A 19,422-nucleotide genomic window follows, 5' to 3' on the forward strand; every position below is an offset into this window, starting at 1 on the left:
TGAGGATTGGATAAATACAGCTGAGAGAATTCAAAAATTACGAAAAACCTGTGCACCAAAATTAGAAAATAACCACACCACTACAAAGATCGTAAAATTTGAGCCCATTTCAAAAAAAATTGCACCAAAAAAGGAGCAAAAATGAGCAAGATATGGCCTTTCAAAGTTGGACTACAACACTGAAAAGCTCAATGGAGAGGGGTTGAAATTTTTTCAAAAAGCTGCTGATGTGGTGCTGACATCAGCAATTCATGGGATTAAATTTGACGCCCGTCTGGCCATCACAAAAATGTCATCCCCCCAGCGTGGCGTTCGTACTGTATGGATATGCTGACTGGGTGCGGTGACGTGGCGTATGGTTGGATTGTGTGGCGCGGGTGATGTGGCATACAGACTGTTGTGTGTGAGCCACGTGGTAGGGTCCTGGTAGCCGACTGGGCTCCGCGTGGTGGGGTCTGGATCTGCCGGTTTAGAGGTACACAGCGACCGACAGTGGTGGCTGGAGGCTGTCGGAGGTCTTGGCCGACGGCGGTGGCTGGGTCCCAGCCAGTGGGAGGAGACCTGGGCACCGATGACTGAGGGGGCCAGCGAGAGTTTGGGCTACTGGCGGTGAGACTGGTTGGTGCGGGTCCCGGCGGCACGGTACACGGTGGCGGCAGGCGACTCTGGCTCGATGGTGGCAGGTGACTCTGGCTCGGCGGCGGCGGGCGATGTGGACCTGCAACAATGCAGGTACAACCTGCAACACGCAGGTACAAAGGACACGAGGGGTCTGCGGACCCCCCAAAAATATATATATATATATATATATTTTTTTGATGATGATTTTTTTTTATTTGATTTTTTGATCGCTATTTTTTCGATTTTTGAATTCTTTTTGAAAAATAATTTTTTTTTTTGAAATTTTTTTTTCGAAATCTGTACGATAATAGCCAAAATGGGAAAAAAAATTTCTCACCAAAATAGGTCAACTTTATAGTCGAAATTTATGGAAACGGCCTCCCGAATTCAACGGTGATGTCCAAATTGCTGTATGACGCCCCCAAAAAATGAAGATCCCCAAATCCAAAAATAGAAGCCTTCCACGATGTCTCCAAAAACCAATCAATGAAGCCCCAATAGCTCTGATACCATGTAGGATTTTGCCAAGATCAAGGGCACAATGAAAAGCATAAAAAGAGACAATAGAATGACAAGAACAAACTGTATTCTCATCAATATGTAAAATGATTGAAACTAGATTAACCAATATAATGAATATAGGCCTGCTTATATAGGCAAGGCCATATGGATGTATGAGCACACAAATATGACATGTGGCTCAATGAGAAACAAGGGTAGGTAAGAAATACTAGGGGTAGGTAGGAGAAATAATATAATATTCCACAAGAGGTGGATGACCCACCGAATGTGGAGTGTAACAGCAAAATAAGACCACAAAAGGTGGAATTTCTCCTATAAGCTCTATCCCTATGTGCACACTTCCCTAAGTGTCTCAAATCCAAACTACGAAGAGATGCATTATCCTAAGTTAACTTAAGTAAAGTGTAATAATATCCAAAATGAATATTTATTTACACCAACAATTTTCTTCATTGAGGTCGACATGGTGAAAAGATAAAGGGTATTTAAGGGTCCAGGGTGAACATTTAGCTATGACATTGATGTGAATGGTTATCCGATTTTGGATGCGAATCAGTCAAAGATTGATGGTATGCGATTTGGTCAGTGAGTGGAAGCTTTTGTGCGCAGTTTCACGTGCACAATCCTAACCGGTAGTGCACAACATAGCAGAATAGGGTATCAGTAAATCAACTCAGAGGAGGTTGACAAAGCTTAAACCAGAACTTATCCAGCATGGTCAGATGCACTTTATAAGTTTACTTTTGTATGAAATCATTGTGTAATGTTGTGTAAGTCAGTGAGACTTTTGTTGACCAATGAGCTCTAGGCGGTGAGCCCGATTGCATGTGTAATCCCCTCTATGTAATATTTGTATACCATGATCAAGTATATAGATATTGTGGGTATCAGCCCCACTATGGTTTTTCCCTTTACAAGGTTTTCCATGTATAAATATTGGTGTTATGGTATTGCTTCTTTATGTGTTGTTTGGTTTATGAACTTTAAATTTGTTTTCTATTAACCAGTTCATAAGCAATAAGTTCATAAATTCATTTACCAGTAGAACGCTGATTCACCCCCCCTTCTCAGTGTTCTTGGATTCCAACACTTCAACCCTTCAAGTCATGAATATGAAAATAGTTTGGGATCTTGTTAAGAATAAACTTTATCTCACTTGAATTTTTGTCCTAATGAATACAATAAAATAAAATAAGGCAGCTCTTGAATGTTAGTTTTTTTTATTTCATGTCAATATAATACACTCAAGTTATAGCTTGACTTGTTTTTAACATGCTCACCTTATAAATGGGTACATTTTAAAATTCTCGCATTCACAATATACTTGTATTATTAAATGAATACATTTTACATGAAATAATTATATCCTTTATTTTTTTACAAATTCCCTTCTACCTTTTTTGCACATAGCAATTCCTCTTTATATCACACACAAAGATTCTATATAATGCAACATGGTTTGGTCAAATTAGGAAACATATTCCACCATGAATAACAAACCTTATAAACATATAAAGATGTCAACCACATAAACTCTAAATTAAAAAATAAATAAATTAGAGGAGGGACAATTCTAGGAACCTTATATTCAAAATATAATTATTTGAACCATATATAGGGAGAATATATATTTTTCTATAATGTATTTATTAAGAAACTACTATGGAGAACTTATAAATATATTGAGGTGCTAAATAATATAGTAAAACCTTGGATTACTCTATCATTCCAAGTAAACTAACCTTCTTTAAGGATAATATCAAAGACAGTTCTTTTCTAAAAATGAGAAAAAAATAATTCTAGTTGTGTAGGCCATTACAATACTTATTCTTTATTTCTATTTATTGTGATCAGTTCAAAATCCCAACTAATAGAACATAGTTATATTTTAACACTTTTATTTGACCTATTAATTCCTCTCATGTATTTGGAATTTTCCCTAACTTATTATTTGGACCATACATAGTAATTGTTACTCCAGAATAAGTGAAACAATTGTATTTAACTATAGAACTTAACCAGTTTGAGCATTGAGCCACCAAATCTCATGAAAGAGAGATTGTATTATATATTAAATACCAATACCTCGCTAGTACTATTGCAAAACCTTTCCATCTCCCAAATAAAATCAAGAAACTTGTAAATACAAAGAAGGTAATTTGGTTTTTTGAAGAAATTTAATAAAATCTATATTTAAAATGTGATTAATAATGGTACATTTACTCCTTGTCAAAATCTATAAGAATCTCTCTAGACTTTGATGCCTGCCTTTTTCAATATCTTATTTCTTTTTCACTTCTAGAACCACTAATTAAAAGTTGAAACCTTTTTGAATTTCACAAAATAAGTAATAAAATTGATCTAAACCTAAATACCTCCAAGATATTCTATAAACATCAAATGATATAGGATACCTAAGAAAAAAGCCTATGCTATAATTCTCATCTTCTAGACCATCCACTCTAATTAGATAGAAATTAGAGTCATCTAGTGAGTTGTATTTACATTTAATTGCAAGAAATTCCACCCACACTAGACATTGTTTTTCTTAGTTTTCAACCATTCATGATTATGTAGGTTGTTTAACATGTCCAAGAGACTCTACAAATTTTGAATGATATAGGATATCTAAGAATAATCTATATTATAGTTCATATATATTCTAGACCATATTATCTAATGAGATGAAAATTAGAGCCATCTATTCATATACTTGGAAAATCTTCCTCCATTATTAGTGATTATTTTCTTAGTTTTGAATTATTTAAGATTCTGTAGATTGATAAATTTGATTGAAATGATAAAAGTACATATTTTGGAACTATACAAATAAAATCCAGCATTTACATCTTTTAGATAGAAACCCTTTTTTCTCTAGCTTAAAAAATAAATTGAAGTTTTATGACCTACCTTATGACATGATAAAAATAGAATTGGAAGATGTTCATTTTATATCTTCAACAAATATTTATTAATGGGACTCAAGAAGTATATAGGACTATATAGTTTTATATGCACATGCACTATATAGGACTTGGATATCGCATCCTATTACTTTAAGATAATATTATCTAAATAATTTAACGATAACTCATATAATATCTAAAAAATATTTTAGAAAATGATTACTAGTAAACCCAAAATTTTATCATTGAATCTTATAACATTATATTGGTATAATACATATTCTTTTTGTATGGATTTTGAGAATTCCTCCTTATTTTGAAAGATTAGAATCAAAGTATTTTTGGGGAGAAAATATATAAACCAGTACATGTGACCAAGTATATATAGCCTAATATTAATTGCTTGGAGTGAAACCTAGCTCTTTGATTTTGAGCTTATTATAGCATATGTATTAAGATGTTGGTACTTTATTTTGTACAACTTTTTTGTAATTATTTCACTTGGAATTTTTTTTCTACCATTATACATATCTTATGAATAAAATTTGGGGATAAAGGATACTTTATCTTGGGATACAAAAAATATTTTTAGCGCTATGGAGAAGGAGCCATAGGTATTTTTTCCACTTTATTTTATATAAAAAAAATGAATATATTAATTTTGAAAGACATAAGATCTTGTAACCCTAGATTTATAATAGAGACCCCTTGAATGAAAACAATAGACATGATAAGAATATTTATAATAATATTATCACTTCCATGAGGGGTACCAATTTACCTACATTAATTTCTAAGCATAGGTCTAGAATTTGATTTTCAAGAAGTTCTATAGCTTCCTCATTTACTACACTCCTTAAATGATTATTATTTTCTACAACTGCATTTTATTTGTTACTTGAAGTTCCTTACATATTTTTCTATAATTGTATTGTGACTTAAGAATGTTGTTTGTTTTTGTGATGTGGTGAAAAAGGGTGATGGAGAAGTCAAGAGGAAAGATTTTCTCTCGTCAAGGAAAGGAGTGAAAGTTTCACAAAAGATTCTCTTCAACCTCTCACACACATTACATTTAAAAGAGGGGGGAGAATTCACTAGATCCAATCTCAAGAGATTGAATGCAAATTTAATTGACAATGAATTTAGAAAGTGAAAGTAACCCCTCTTTTAGAATGCAATAGGTTGAATTATGCAATTTAAGACAAAGTGTAAAAGCGACAAAGAAATGATTATAAGTTGCGATAGAAATGCGGGATGAAGCTATGCACTTGGAATTAGCAGTAAAAGGCCAAGATGAATCTCCACTGCAAATTTGGGTGAAATTTGTTAGGACCGTGTTGAAAGTGCACACGGTCTTCCGAAAAATCAGTGCACTGAAAATAATTTTTTCACCTCTGAGAATGGGGTCTGAATCTACAAATATAGCTGCACACTTGCAACCTACACACAAAAAAGAGAGAAAATGTTGTTGGGATTGGGGGTTTTCCTTCAGGTCAAACCCCGATTTTGGAATTAACCAAATGATGAAAAGTACTTGCAAGTAATGAAAGTAAATGCCCGAAATAGAATTCACCTGAAGAGAGGATGCAATTGAAATCTTGATAAAGTTTGTTTGAAGGATATGTAGAATTGAATGTCAAAAGGGATCTCCACTTCTATGGTTGAATCCTTGACTTGAATGCAACACCTAGCCTTGAAAGGAGACTTGAGAATTCTCAATGAATGCTTGAATGCTTGATTTTGCTTAGGATTGTAATTTTCACTTCATGTACGTATGTTCTCTTATTATCGCTTATTGAAATTATGCAAATAGGAGAGAATAATGCATCTTATATATTCGTCAATTAGGGTTAATTGACTGATTTTTCATCATAGGATGACATAGGGATAATTTTCCTGCTTTCCAAATGCAAAGCCCAATGCAAAGTTTGAATGGTCGGGGCCCAAAATAGGTCAAGGACAAGGGCACCCTGTCTTGCCCTAATTCAGGATAGGAAGCAACAAAGGGGAGTGCAGGATGCGAGAAAATGTAGGCTTCAGGTAGTGTGAGCATGTCTCGAGTCTCCAATTAGTCTTAGGGATTCATTTCACCAATGTGAAGACCCAAATATGGTTGAAAATTTTAAGGTCCGCTATCACAAGTATTTAGCCCCCAATTGAGGAATAAATCCAAGGATAGTAAACACAAACATAAAGCACGAGGTAGTTTCGCTTTCCTTGGGGTCAGTATGTTGTATGATAACTCATGTATATCATATATATATATATGCATAGAATAGTCATCATTCCCCAAAGAAATGAAACTACCATGGAAGAAAGGGAATAAAAGGTGTCTTTTGAGTCAACATGAAAGATACCAAAAGAGATCGCAATGCTTTGCATTGTCCTCAAGTAGACATTACTAGGGGATATAGAAGAACATGGATACACATAGAAGAATGGTCACAAAACAACAAGAAAAGAGAGAGAGGTAGAGGATCTATGATGCTAATGTAGCTAGTCTAGCATGACATCCACCTCTCGATCTTGCTGATCACTATTTTGGGAAGGTGGGAAATATGCCAGGGGAGCAACATCGAGCACAACAAATAGAGATATCACAAGATCCAAACAAGGAATATGCTCATGTACTTAGTCACTTTGTTCATTTCTAGGAGCTAGGATTAAGGCTTTTAAAAACTCTATAGATAAATTTTTATCCACATCAACATATTCATATTCACTATCAGAAGCATTAGGAGTTGTATTGCCATCATGAATAATATTTTCACCTATTTCTTCATCAAGATTTATAGAAAGAGGAGCGCGAACACGAATGGGAGTAAACCATCACATGTTTTTTGCAACTTATGATTTGGAGATGTAGGTTCAACATCTTGTTTAGGAGAAAAGGGAATCATGTCAACTGTTGGTGTTTTGGGAGATTGAATATTTTTAGGAATGGCTTCATGAGCTCAAGCACAAAATTTTTGTCGGCGGTGTCTCGCACAACGATTTTGTCGAGTCTCAGCAGAAGACTGAGAAGGAGGAGGAATATTTGTTGAAGGAAGAATATTCTCATCTCTGATAGTTGAAGGTTTAGGTTGAACAAGAGGAGAGGCTAGTCTCTTCTCCCTATAAGAGAAAGGAGGTGGAACTGCACCATCTAAAGGAGGAATGTTTGGTTTAGGAAGGAGACCAAGTCCATCATGAGGAGGAGGTACAAGTCTAACCTTAGGAAGAATATTGTTATTCTTCTCAGGAGAAGGCATAATTTCATCCATTGGAATAGGTTGGGAATCTTTCTTAGGAGGAAGGTTAGTTCTATCCGTCAAGGGAAGAACCTTATCTTCAAGAATGATAAGAATGTCAAGTTTTGGAGTTCTAGATTGGCTTAAGGATAGGATCATGTCTTTCTTCCACTTTTGATAAGATTGAAAGAGAGCATTTCTTTGAGTGGTGGAAGAGATTGAAATTGTTTAGGCCAAAAGAAATCAATAGGAACACCTGGCCTTCTTTCAGCTAGTTGAAATAAGCTATGGTTAATAATTATGATTTCTCCATTGTGAGTAAATTTCAAACATTTATGGATTGCATAAGCAATAGTCTTCATGGAAGATAGCCAAGGCTAGCACAACTTCACATGGAATTGCTCAAAGGAAGCAATGATAACAAAGTTGACATCCATAGATTTAGTGTGAACCTTAATAGGAAGTATGATAGAACCAATGGTAGGATAAGAGAATCCATCAAATAACTTAACAACCACATTAGTGTCATCATAGATTGGTTTATGAAAATGTACAGTGAAAAGATACTCCTCAGTGATGATATTAACCATGCAAGAGGGATCGATGAGCACACCATGCCAAGGCATTTCTTGAATCTTTGCAACTATGTATAGAGGTCCATCAGGTGCTCTAATGGTCTCACTAGGGTCAAATGTGATACATAAGTCCTTAAGTTTTCTTTTCTTCTCTACCATATTCACCAAATTTTGAACCGTGGTAGTCACATCAGAAAGAGAGAAAGAGGTATGTTCAGTCTCAATCATGTTAGAGGTATGAGAAGGTAAAGGATCAGTAAAGATCTTAAGATTTTGATTATGAGGGGCTACTAATTTGTTTCCCTTATCATTCACACCTACCACAAATATAGTATTATTATCAATCAAATCTTGAATCTTACTTTTTAATGCAAAACACTTCTCAGTGTCATGACTAGGTTGACGATGAAATTGACAAAAAGAATTATTATCAAAGTAAGGTGAGGCTGCCTTAGAAGGGTCAACTAGTTTTATTGGAAGAATTTTGATAACATTTCTTTGTAGCAACTAAGACATAATGCTATGTAAATATTCATTCAAAGGAGTAAATTGTCTTTCTCTTTTGGAAAATTTAGAAATAGGAGGCACACCTGTTGTAGCATTTACATTTTTGTTCTTGATGTTATCCTTGAATTTGATGAATCCTTTGCTTGGTTTGAACTTCACAAATGGTTTTTGAGCACTATCACCCTTATCACTTGGAGCCATAGGAGTGGATTGCTCCAGTTGACTCACAATCAGTTGATAATTGTGAAGTGTTGCGCACAATTGCGGAAAGGAAGTAAACTCAGAAAGGAGAAGTTTTTATCTAATATCTTGTTGCAAATTAGGAATGAAAATTCTTTGAATATCATTATTAGGCACTTGAAAAGAAATTTGAGAACATAAATGCTTGTATCTACCAATGAAATCAGACACTTTTTATTTAACACCTTGTTTACAATGCATTAAATTAGTCAAAGTGATCTTAGGACCTATGTTGTTTTGAAATTGTTGAATTAAATAATTTGCTAATTATTTAAAAGAAGTAATAGAATAGGAAGGCAAAGAGGAATACCATTGTAAAGCCTTATCTCTCAATTTTCTAGTAAATAATTTAGCAAGCAATCTTTGATCATAAGAAAAGTCAGTACACAAAGTTTGGAATGTCTTGACATGTGTTAAAGGATCACCTTTTCCATTATAGAGGTCCAATTGAGAGACTTAAACATGTTTAGGAGGGATGGATCTAACAATATCAAGAGAAAGTTAGCTTGCAACATCAAACGTGGGCACACTAAACTTGGATTGACTCATGGAAGCGATTTGTTGTTGCCATTAAGACACAGTTTTAGCAAGATTACTAATGGTTGCTTCAGTTGAAGAATTCATGTTAGACATGTTTGATTGAGAAGGTGGTGTGATGTTGTTGAAAGAAGGCATTGATTGAGAATAAGGTGGAGGAACACTATGGTAAGTAGGCATAGGAGATGATTGAGTAGGAAATGGGACACTAAAAGGAGGAATGTAATGATTGGATGAATTTCCCCCCTGTGTTACATTGATTGGGTGAGAGACAAGGGGAATACTTATTGAAGGCATGGGTAAGGATGAAGGGCTTATTGAAGAAGAGGGATTTACCCCATGACTAATGGTTGTAGGTATGACATGTTGAGTTGATGTAGCCATGATGTTTGAAGTGAAAGTAGGAATACTCGCCATCAGAGTGGTCAAAGAAATAGAATAATTGATTTGTGTAGAAGGTTGTGAATAACCTAAGTTCTTAGCACAACTCTTTATAGGCATGAAATTAGAATCAACAATATGAGAAATGCCACGCAATATATCAATTCCATTCTTATCACTTTGAATCATGCACTTTAGGCCTTCAATTAATGGAAGAGCTTCACTATCAGGGTATTCTTGGGATATCCATTGTTGAAAGTTGTCAAATTGATTATCCAATTTTGAAAGTTGATTTATGGAAACTCTAGTCAAAGATTCTTCTTCATCATTAGAATCATCAATTAGGTAGATATGGATGTTATTAGGATGAGAACAATTAGTATTATCCTCATTGAAAAAGTCACCCAAATTAGGCTCCATCTCCTCGGTAATTAAACCTTGGGAAGCCTTTTTTCTAATGCTTCATCTAACAGGGATAGTATAGGTAGGACTAATAGTGGTAAAACTCATGCACTATAGAGAAATTTGAATTTTGAATTTTAGGAACAAAGTTTGCAAAATTGAATAATGTAAAATTCAAGGAATTTATGATTACACAATTTGAACTTTGTTGAAAGGAGAAATGACACAATTTCGAAAATAATTTAAGAAATTGAGATTTAGAATTAAGGCCAATTGAATACCACTTAATTTAAAAATTAATTTTATTAAAATTAAAATTTTTAAAATTAGGACAGATTAGAATTAACCACTTAATTTCAAATTTTTCCTTGAAAGTTGTGATATTGAAATTGGGAAGTATTTTTTAATTTAGAGAGAAAAATTTGAGAAAATTGGCTAATTTTCTAGATTCAAGCAATTAAATACAGTCATAACAATCTCCCAAAATTTTGGGAAAAAAACCAGGGACCATGTTGAAAGTGCACACGGTCCTCCCAACTTTTCTAGAAATTTTCAGGGATGAGAGTTATGATGATTTTAGAGCTAACACCAAAAAATTGGTTCATTTTATGGAGTTTAGATAGCGATATTGAGCTTTGAATGTGAGAATAGGATCCTAATAGGGTTTTGAAAAAGATAAGAAGTTAAATTGCAAATTTGAAAAAGATCAAACCTAATGGATAGGGCCACCTTGAAGAATGTTTAGAAAACTGAAATTGATTAAAATTGATTGAAATTTACACAAAATCGAATTAATTTTAAAAATTAGGGTTTTAGGACCTAACCACTGAATTTTTTTTGATTGATAATTGGCCGAAGCTTGAATAGCTTTTGACTAGAGCTATCAACCAGTGGGGAAATAGTAGGGGGCCCTATCCCCATTACATATCTTTGAATTATTATTATTATTATTATTGTTATTATTATTATTATGTTTGATTAGATTGACCCCAAGACCTTCCCCATCCTATGGCAGGCCAAGAGTCACAACTTAGAATTCCACTTCAGATGTCCCTATTGGGAATTGAACTTGGGTCTCCACAGTGAGAACCAAGTGTTTTAACCAGTTAAGCTCAACCATTTAATTTTGTAAATTTGATTTGCAATTTAAACAAGACAATGATGAAATTGAATTTGACAATCAATGTAATTTTTTAGATCTAAAACAATAAATAGCAATTTTTACAAGACACAAGTTCAATTTCATTTTTTTGAAAACTAGGTTTTTGATTGAATTAACCACTAAGTTTTATAAATTTGCAATAAAATTAAACTTGTAAATGAAAAATATGCAATAATTTGAAATGTCAAGCATGGAAGACTTTGGGTTCACCAAAATGTGATATGGTGAAAAAGGGTGATGGAGAAGTCAAGAGGAAAGCTTTTCTCTCCTCAAGGAAAGGAGTGAAAGTTTTGCAAAATATTCACTTCAACCTCTCACACACATTACATTTAAAAGAGGGGGGAGAATTCACTAGATCTAATCTCAAGAGATTGAATGCTAAGTGAATTGACAATGAATTTAGAAAGTGAAAGTAACCCCTCTTTTAGAATGCAATAGGTTGAATTATGTGATTTAAGACTAAGTATAAAAGTGACAAAGAAATGATTATAAGTTGAGATAGAAACGTGGGATGAAGTTGTGCACCCGGAATTAGCAGTAAAAGGCCTAGACGAAGCTCCCCTGCAAATTTGGGTAAAATTTGTCAGGACTATGTTGAAAGTGCACATGGTCCTCCGAAAAATCTGCACATCGAAAAGGGTTTTTCTGCCTCTGAGAATGGAGTCTGAATCTACAAATACAGCTTCACACCTGCAACTTGGGATTGGGGGCTTTCCTTCAGGTCAAACCTTGGTTCTGGAATTAACCTAATGATGAAAATTACTTCCAAGTAATGAAAGTAAATGATTGAAATAGAATTCACCTCAAGAGAGGATGCAATTTAAATCTTGATAGAGTTTGTTTGAAGGATATGTAGAATTGAATGTCAAAAGGGATCTCCACTTCAATGCTTGTATCCTTGACTTGAATGCAACACCTATCCTTGAAAGGAGATGGTATAGGAGCACCTCCTAACTAAGATAATAAGAGAAATAAAGGCTAAAGGACACACATGAGAATGTGACCTTTAAATCTATGTAATAGGGTAGTCTTGTTTGTTTGATTGTTTGATTTGTTTGTAATAAACCCCACCTTGTTACCCAATGACATGTATTTGGCAAATTGATAAGCCACCATGGGAATATAGGCCTAGGGGTATTTGATTGAGTATTTATCTAGGTGTTTATGTGTTTATGATGTCTTAGGAAGGTTTAGGACATGTTGAAGCACCTCTAGGTTGGCAGATTTAACATATGTCAAAAGTTGCTGAAACTTGACAACTTTGTTGATAACTTTTAATGACAACTTTTGGTTGCAAATAGAAACTTCCTTCCAATAGTCACCTCAGTTCAAAAGGTGATTGATAACCATTGAGGAAGGTATGAAATTTCATCCCTAATCATCATTGGAGGGAGAGAAAGACTTTGTAAACTTTTGGCATCATTGAAGTAATATATTTCAGAGAATTTCCTGCAATTCCGTTATTCTACTCGATGTACTGTACTGTACGATCCTTTTGGAGTTAGGAAACTAGTGGGATGTGTTAGAGTGGCCAATCAACTTTCAAATTCATCAATTCTGAGGTCCTAATTATCCAAGACAAGGGGGAAACTAGCAATTTTCTGGAAGTGTTCTAGGTCTGACAGTTTTGTCTAGGGTTTACAAAGAAATGGCCTCATCTTGCTGATCCTTCATTGACTTGGTTCATGAATTTGGAGGGGATGCAATTATGGCCAATTTATTCTAGGATTTTTAAGGTCTCTTATAGGTTAGGACCAGTTGGAGGTGATGGTTTGATGCATTAAGGTGGGTAACTCCATGTAGCCACAGTGCAAGTGTAAGCAAACAAGTCTCACATTAGGGGTTAAATGTCTGATCATTGTCTGAGACTTGGGAATTGGTGTATTTTAAATGGCTTAATAGTATTCCTTGAGTTTTTTTGGTGATTTAAGGTCCGTGTCTACACACTCCTTTGTAAAATAGGCCTAATTCGGCTATATCGGTCTCCTAACCAAAGAAGGGTTTGGATTCTTGTATTCCCTACCGATAAGAACCCTTAGGATATGTTTTGTAACTCCGAAAAGGGTATCCAAATCTAGGATTTTTTATTTGGTCTTTTGGATAAATAAAAAGTTAAGTGTGGAAAACCGGTCTAGCAGGGCTACTAGGTTTTGTAGGCCTTGTTGTAGCAGTTACCCAAACCGGTAGAGTGAACCTAAATTAAATGATTGAAGGAGGTCTCCTTGACCTAGGGGACTTCAAATCAAACCTTAAGTAGCCAGTATTGCATTGGAGAAGGGACCAAATCATTGTTGACCATAGGGTCCTTGTACCGGTTAATGAAAGAGACCTTGTACCAGTAGTCTTTTGTTTGGAAGAAAGGGAGGATGTGGGACATGTCAAAATAATATTCATTAACACTTGGGAGTGTTGTGTGATTTCTAGGGTCCTTGGTGTGTTCTTGGATTAGGAGAACCCATCCTATACCTATATCGGGACTCTGCATCAGGAGACTTGAGAATGCTCAATGAATGCTTGAATGCTTGATTTTGCTTAGGATCGCAATTTCCACTTCATGTACGTATGTTCTATTATTATCACTTATTGAAATTATACAAATAGGAGAGAAGAATTCATCTTATATATTCATCAATTAGGGTTAATTGACTGATTTTTTGTCATAGGATGACACATGGAAACTTTTCTTGCTTTCCAAATGCAAAGCCCAATGCAAAGTTTCAATGGTCGGGGCCCAAAATAGGGCAAGGATAGGGGTGCCACCCCCCCATCCTACCCTAATTCAGGACAGGAAGCAACAGAGGGGAGTGTAGGATGCAAGAAAATGTAGGCTTTGGGAAGTGTGAGCATGTTTAGGGTCTCCAATCAGGCTTAGGGATTCGTTTCGCCAATGTGAAGACCCAAATGTGGTTGAAAATTGCAAGGTTGCAATTTTATGATGCTACAGGTCTACTATGATCTTGCACATCCACTAAAACTAAATATTAATTTTTTTAATTGAATTGGTACTTGTGATGTTATCAATTAACCTTTGTTTTGTAATTATATGATTAGTACAATTTTTATTATTTTATTTAAATTTTTATTATTTCCTTTCCTTTTCGATCCATTCAGAGTATTTGATAATTATGTACCTCTTTTAGTAGTACTCACAATATGCAAAGGTGCACTAAAATTATTCTCAATAACACAATACTAGGATTTCATGGAAACAACATACATAAATGCTTTCTATTGATATTTACACTCAAATGCTATTGTATAAATAATATAACTTTGAGTAGGAAAGTTCTATTATTCATACAACATAAGATATTAAAGCGTATTAATTAAACGAATAGGAATTTTAACTCACATTTGATGGCCTTAATTATGTAAATCAATAATGGTGGGTATGAACATTGATCACTCATTCAAATTTTTCTATTATAGGATGATACCTATTTGAGTTGATGTTAACTACCATGTGGTATGAAAATGGAATCAGGAAGGACTAGGACCAAGATCCACTTTCACACTAACATTGGAATACAAAATCACCTAGATGAATGATTGTATTTGACTAACTCTTGTAAAAGAGAGACAAATGACACTTCTAGGGTCTTTATTCCTTTGCTTCCTAGGAAAGTGAATGAGCTATGGAAATGGATTCAAGTAATATAAAAATATGGCTAAGGTATGAAGTAAATGAGCACTTATATTGTCATAACCGATTAGTAAACACACAAAAATGATGTAAAAAATATAGAAATGGATGGGAAATCTAATTGTACATCGGTAAATTTAATTTGAGGTTGAATCTGAAGGAATGGGACATCAGAATGCCTTAGTCTTTGGAGTATGAGCTACTATTTGGGAATCTATAACCTGAAGCTATCTATAAGCTACATGTCAAATGTGGTAAAGAAAATTGAGGACAAGGGCTAATTCCTAGTCTAGATAGGGGCACCCCAACCACTCTGCTCCTAGGAAATTAGGTCTACGCTATTCTACTGATGCTTTTTAGAGCTTCCTGGCTCCATTGGGTACCTGTACCTTCCCTTACAATATGGAAATTGGTATGATGGTGGTTTATATAGGGGTTTTCCCTAGTCAACCCCCTTCTTTGGTGATTTCCACCTCCACAAATAGTCGATATTTGAAATTGGAATAACATGTGTGCTTGTGAATGTTAAGTGTGTCTAATATTGCTACATGATCTTAAGTATCTAATATGCAAACTAGAGTCCTACTCAAATGTGTTAAATCATAGAAAACAATGATTGAATTAAAAATGCTTTAAATCACACAATTTGAATGTAGATCTAAAACAATTTGAAACTAAATATGATGTGGATCTAAAGCTTGAAATCATAGAAATATAAGAACAACATGAAATCACACTAACCATTAGGAAGAGGTACAAGCCAATCATTATTCAGTGATTCCCTATCATCCTCCAATGTCTCTTCAAGCCTCCATCATTCAATAAATGATGAAGAATTGATTGATTTGTATATCCAAGACTCCTTTAAAACAATACCTTAACTTTATTAGGATACCTTCAATTGCATAATTATTGCTCTCTAAAAATACCCAAAAGATTATCACAAATGAGGATGTGAATTGCCTTATATATGAAATCATAGGTATGAATTTGATGAAAATACAACTTTATTTTTTTATTTATTTGCATGGATCAGGATTTGAATTGATTTGAACTACCAAATTATCCTCCAAAATTTTTGGGGAAAAACTGTGTGACCAAGGGGGTGTGGTTGTCTTGGTCCCAACAACTTTATCCCAATTTTTTTAGGGATGCAAGGTAATAGGGTTCTAATGCTAATTCCATCCTGGTGGCTCAAGCTACAATGTACAGATGTGCATAATGTATTTTGGAAGTTGTAATTGGGCTAGGATTAAGGATAAATTAGGATAATATGATAAAAGGGCACACCTAAAATCAAGGGCCCGATTTATAAAGTCTGATATGATTTGGATTAATAAAGGACTCAGATTCTAATTAATTTATTAAAATAGATATGAAAGTCCTATAATGAATAGTATAATGAGACATACTAAAATGAGTGCTAACTAAGCATGGAATTGGACACCCTAATTACAGGTGTACAATTTACGATGCTACAACTACTATAATACCAATATTAACATTTTGGTAGAGAATAAATATTATAATAATGATTAGTAACACAATCAAATTGGAGATGTCACGATGCTAGATTAAAATTTGAAGGCATATTTACACAACTTTGTTATTGTAGTATTTAGGAAACATAGTCTTGTCATCTCTGACAAATATCTCAAACCATTTCTATTCTTCATGAATGCTATTGTAAACACCTAGAACAAACTAACAATCCAACTAACTTATTTAATAAGAAAAATAATACAATAGGTTTAATTAAGTAAACTTATATATAAATATTCAATCTATATACATAATACTTAACATTTATAAATTTGATACTTCCAATTTAGAGATTTGTCTATAATCATGCATATGGAAATTACAAGATTTAATGGTGTTTAAAAGGACCACTAGAAAGTTCATTGTGGTGATGGGGAATCCTTGAGAGTTCTTGAATTGTAGTCAACATTGTTTATTAAATCAAATTTTTTGCAAAAAGGTTGAAGGTGTGATAAACTAGTGTGACTGACAATATTTTGTTTATGGTAATTTAAGTGTTTGTGGATTGTTATTATGAAATATGATGTAATAGATGTCAAAGTGACTGTGCAAGAACTAGAGTTCTCTCATTTTTTGATGCATGAGCTAATGCAGATGTTGTGAGTATTACAAAACAATGTGTATTGATTACTAAGGGATAATTGTATTTAATATATGTGGAGAGGTTTTTCTAATGGTGAATCCAATGATGATAACTTGTTGATCTAAATAAAAATCTAACGATGGTAATTTATTGATTTAAACAACTTACAGGTTGTTTACTTTTAGAGATTGCCTGGACATAAAATTTGGGTAATATTTGAAAATACTGGTGTACAAGTTAGTGAGTAATGATTAGTAAGGACCTAGATAGCTTGGGTCCATGATAACAGATCAAGGTCAAGGTTGCACCTATAATTTTGAACTTGATAAATAGAACAATAGTATAAAAACTAAGAAATTATTTTGAGTAAACATCAAATGTTATTTGTAAATAAAGTTTTATATTTCATACTAATAAAAATATCATATCGATAAAAATCATGTATTGGAGCAATATATTTTAACAATTAGGTAAATTAATATAGAACAAAAACTTGGCAATCTCACCCCTAAAATAGTATATAAATATTATTAGAGGGAAATATTAATAGATGGAGAATAAGATCAATGTTGTTGTATGCATAATCGATTGAATGGTTTAGTTTACTTTCTATAAATTACAAAATTTATATTTGATACTAATAAAAATAATCAATCAATAAAAAGCATATACTAGAACGATATGCTAAACAATTATATAATAATATAAAATATGTAAGGAATAAAAGGCATATACTAGAACAATAAGCTAAACAATTATATAATAATACAAAATAAATAAGAAATTGTCATCATTACACTAGTATATAGAGATTATTAAAAATCCAAGAGATTCTCATTATTGTTGTAGGTATAAATTATAGAATAATTTAGTTGACTTTTCATAAATTACATAATAAACAAATTAAATCAATCAAAACCATGTACTAAAATAATAAACTAAACAAATAGTAAATAAAAGAAATAGTGAACGGCTGTCATCTTACATTATAAGAGGAAAATATTAAAAGATGGAGATGAACCTGTTTAGTTGATTTTCCAGCGATGAACCTGTCTTACAAACACCAAAAAAATATAAAACAAGCTAACAGGACTTGACCAAAACAATAATAATAAGTGGAGATTCTGGTCGTGACTTTACTTGGCGTGCCCGAAAGAAAGATTTAATGGAATCTTAGAGTAGAGATGTTGAATATGCGTTGGGGAGCTCGAAGATCAGTATAGTTGAAATCAAGGTCTGAAATATTCGGTTTGGTCCGATATTATCTTTCTGTGGTTGGTACTTCTGTTGATACTGAGATGGAAGAATACAAGCCCACTAAACTTGACTTCCAAAGAGATATGAAGTATCATGTATTTCTGAATTTCAGGGGACAAGATGTGAGAAAGACTTTGGTTGATCATCTCTTTGAAGCTCTCTCTGCAGCAGGACTGAATGTTTTCTTAGACAGTGAGAAATTGGAAAAGGGGGAAGAGATTTGGCCGAGCTTGGAAAGAGCAATCGAGAGCAGTGCTATACGCATTCCTATACTTTCTAAAGGCTATGCAGACTCAACTTGGTGTCTCAGGGAGGCTGCTGCAATGTTGAAGACTCCTGGCTTGATCATTCCTCTGTTTTATCATGTGGAACCAAGTCATGTTAGACATCCTGAAAAGGACTCCAGTCCTTATAAGCAATCGTTTCTTATACATTATGGGCATTCAGATCGATACACAAGAGAAGAGATTGATGAATGGAAGGATGCCCTTGTACAAATCTCTAAACTCTCAGGCTGGTCCACGGATACAACTCAAGGGTAAGAAATGTCTACTTGTTCTTTGATCGTTCTGATTTACTATTTCATGGCTGCCGCTCGGTAATGGATGGCATATATGTCTTCGAGCACACATGATCATCCAAGTAGGTTTTTTTTAATTTGGAAAATATTAATACAATCATCATAAGAAAAAGAAAATATTAATTTTTAGGTACAATACAATCAAAATCCATTATTTTTATTAAGATAAGTGTTCATCATAAAAAAAGAAAATATTAATTTTTAAGAATAATGCAATCAAAATCCATTATTTTTATTAAGATAATTGTTCATCATAAAAAAGAAAATATTAATTTTTAGGTATAATACAATCAAAATCCATTATTTTTATTAAGATAAGTGTTTTTTTTGGTAGGGCCCAAACCCTATTAGAAACTAGCATGGTTACCAAAGGGGTAACCAACAAACATAGAGATGGAACAACATTTTTTTTTTTAGAGGACAACAAAGATCCAACAAAGCCATACAAAATAAAATAAAATAAAATAGTAGAAAAAACTATCATTGAAGGGGCCCAACTCAAGCCCCAACAAGACAATCTGCATATTAGCAATAATAAGGGATTGTATTTTTTTCTTATATTGAACAATAGTTCATGAAGTGTCATTATTACCCATCGCATGTTTTGACATGGGGGAGGAGGGCCCTTCCGAATAGACAATTGAACCTCCCATATGAGAACCTTGTATTAAAAAGGGTGTTGTAATCTAGAGATATTGAATCAAGAACCACTAAAGTGATAACATAGAAACATG

General features: G+C 33.7%; 1 protein-coding gene across 1 annotated transcript; it reads left to right on the top strand.

Moving 5' to 3' along the window:
• Window positions 1–673: 673 nt before the first annotated feature.
• Window positions 674–18,650, top strand: LOC131053182 (disease resistance protein L6-like). Its single transcript, XM_057987802.2, has 2 exons — window positions 674–732; window positions 18,221–18,650. The coding sequence occupies exons 1-2, from the start codon at window positions 674–676 to the stop codon at window positions 18,648–18,650; spliced, it is 489 nt and encodes a 162-aa protein (XP_057843785.2).
• The last annotated feature ends 772 nt before the right edge of the window (window positions 18,651–19,422 follow it).

This window comes from Cryptomeria japonica, chromosome 7 (genome assembly GCF_030272615.1).
Source record: "Cryptomeria japonica chromosome 7, Sugi_1.0, whole genome shotgun sequence".
Classification (NCBI taxonomy): Eukaryota; Viridiplantae; Streptophyta; class Pinopsida; order Cupressales; family Cupressaceae; genus Cryptomeria; species Cryptomeria japonica.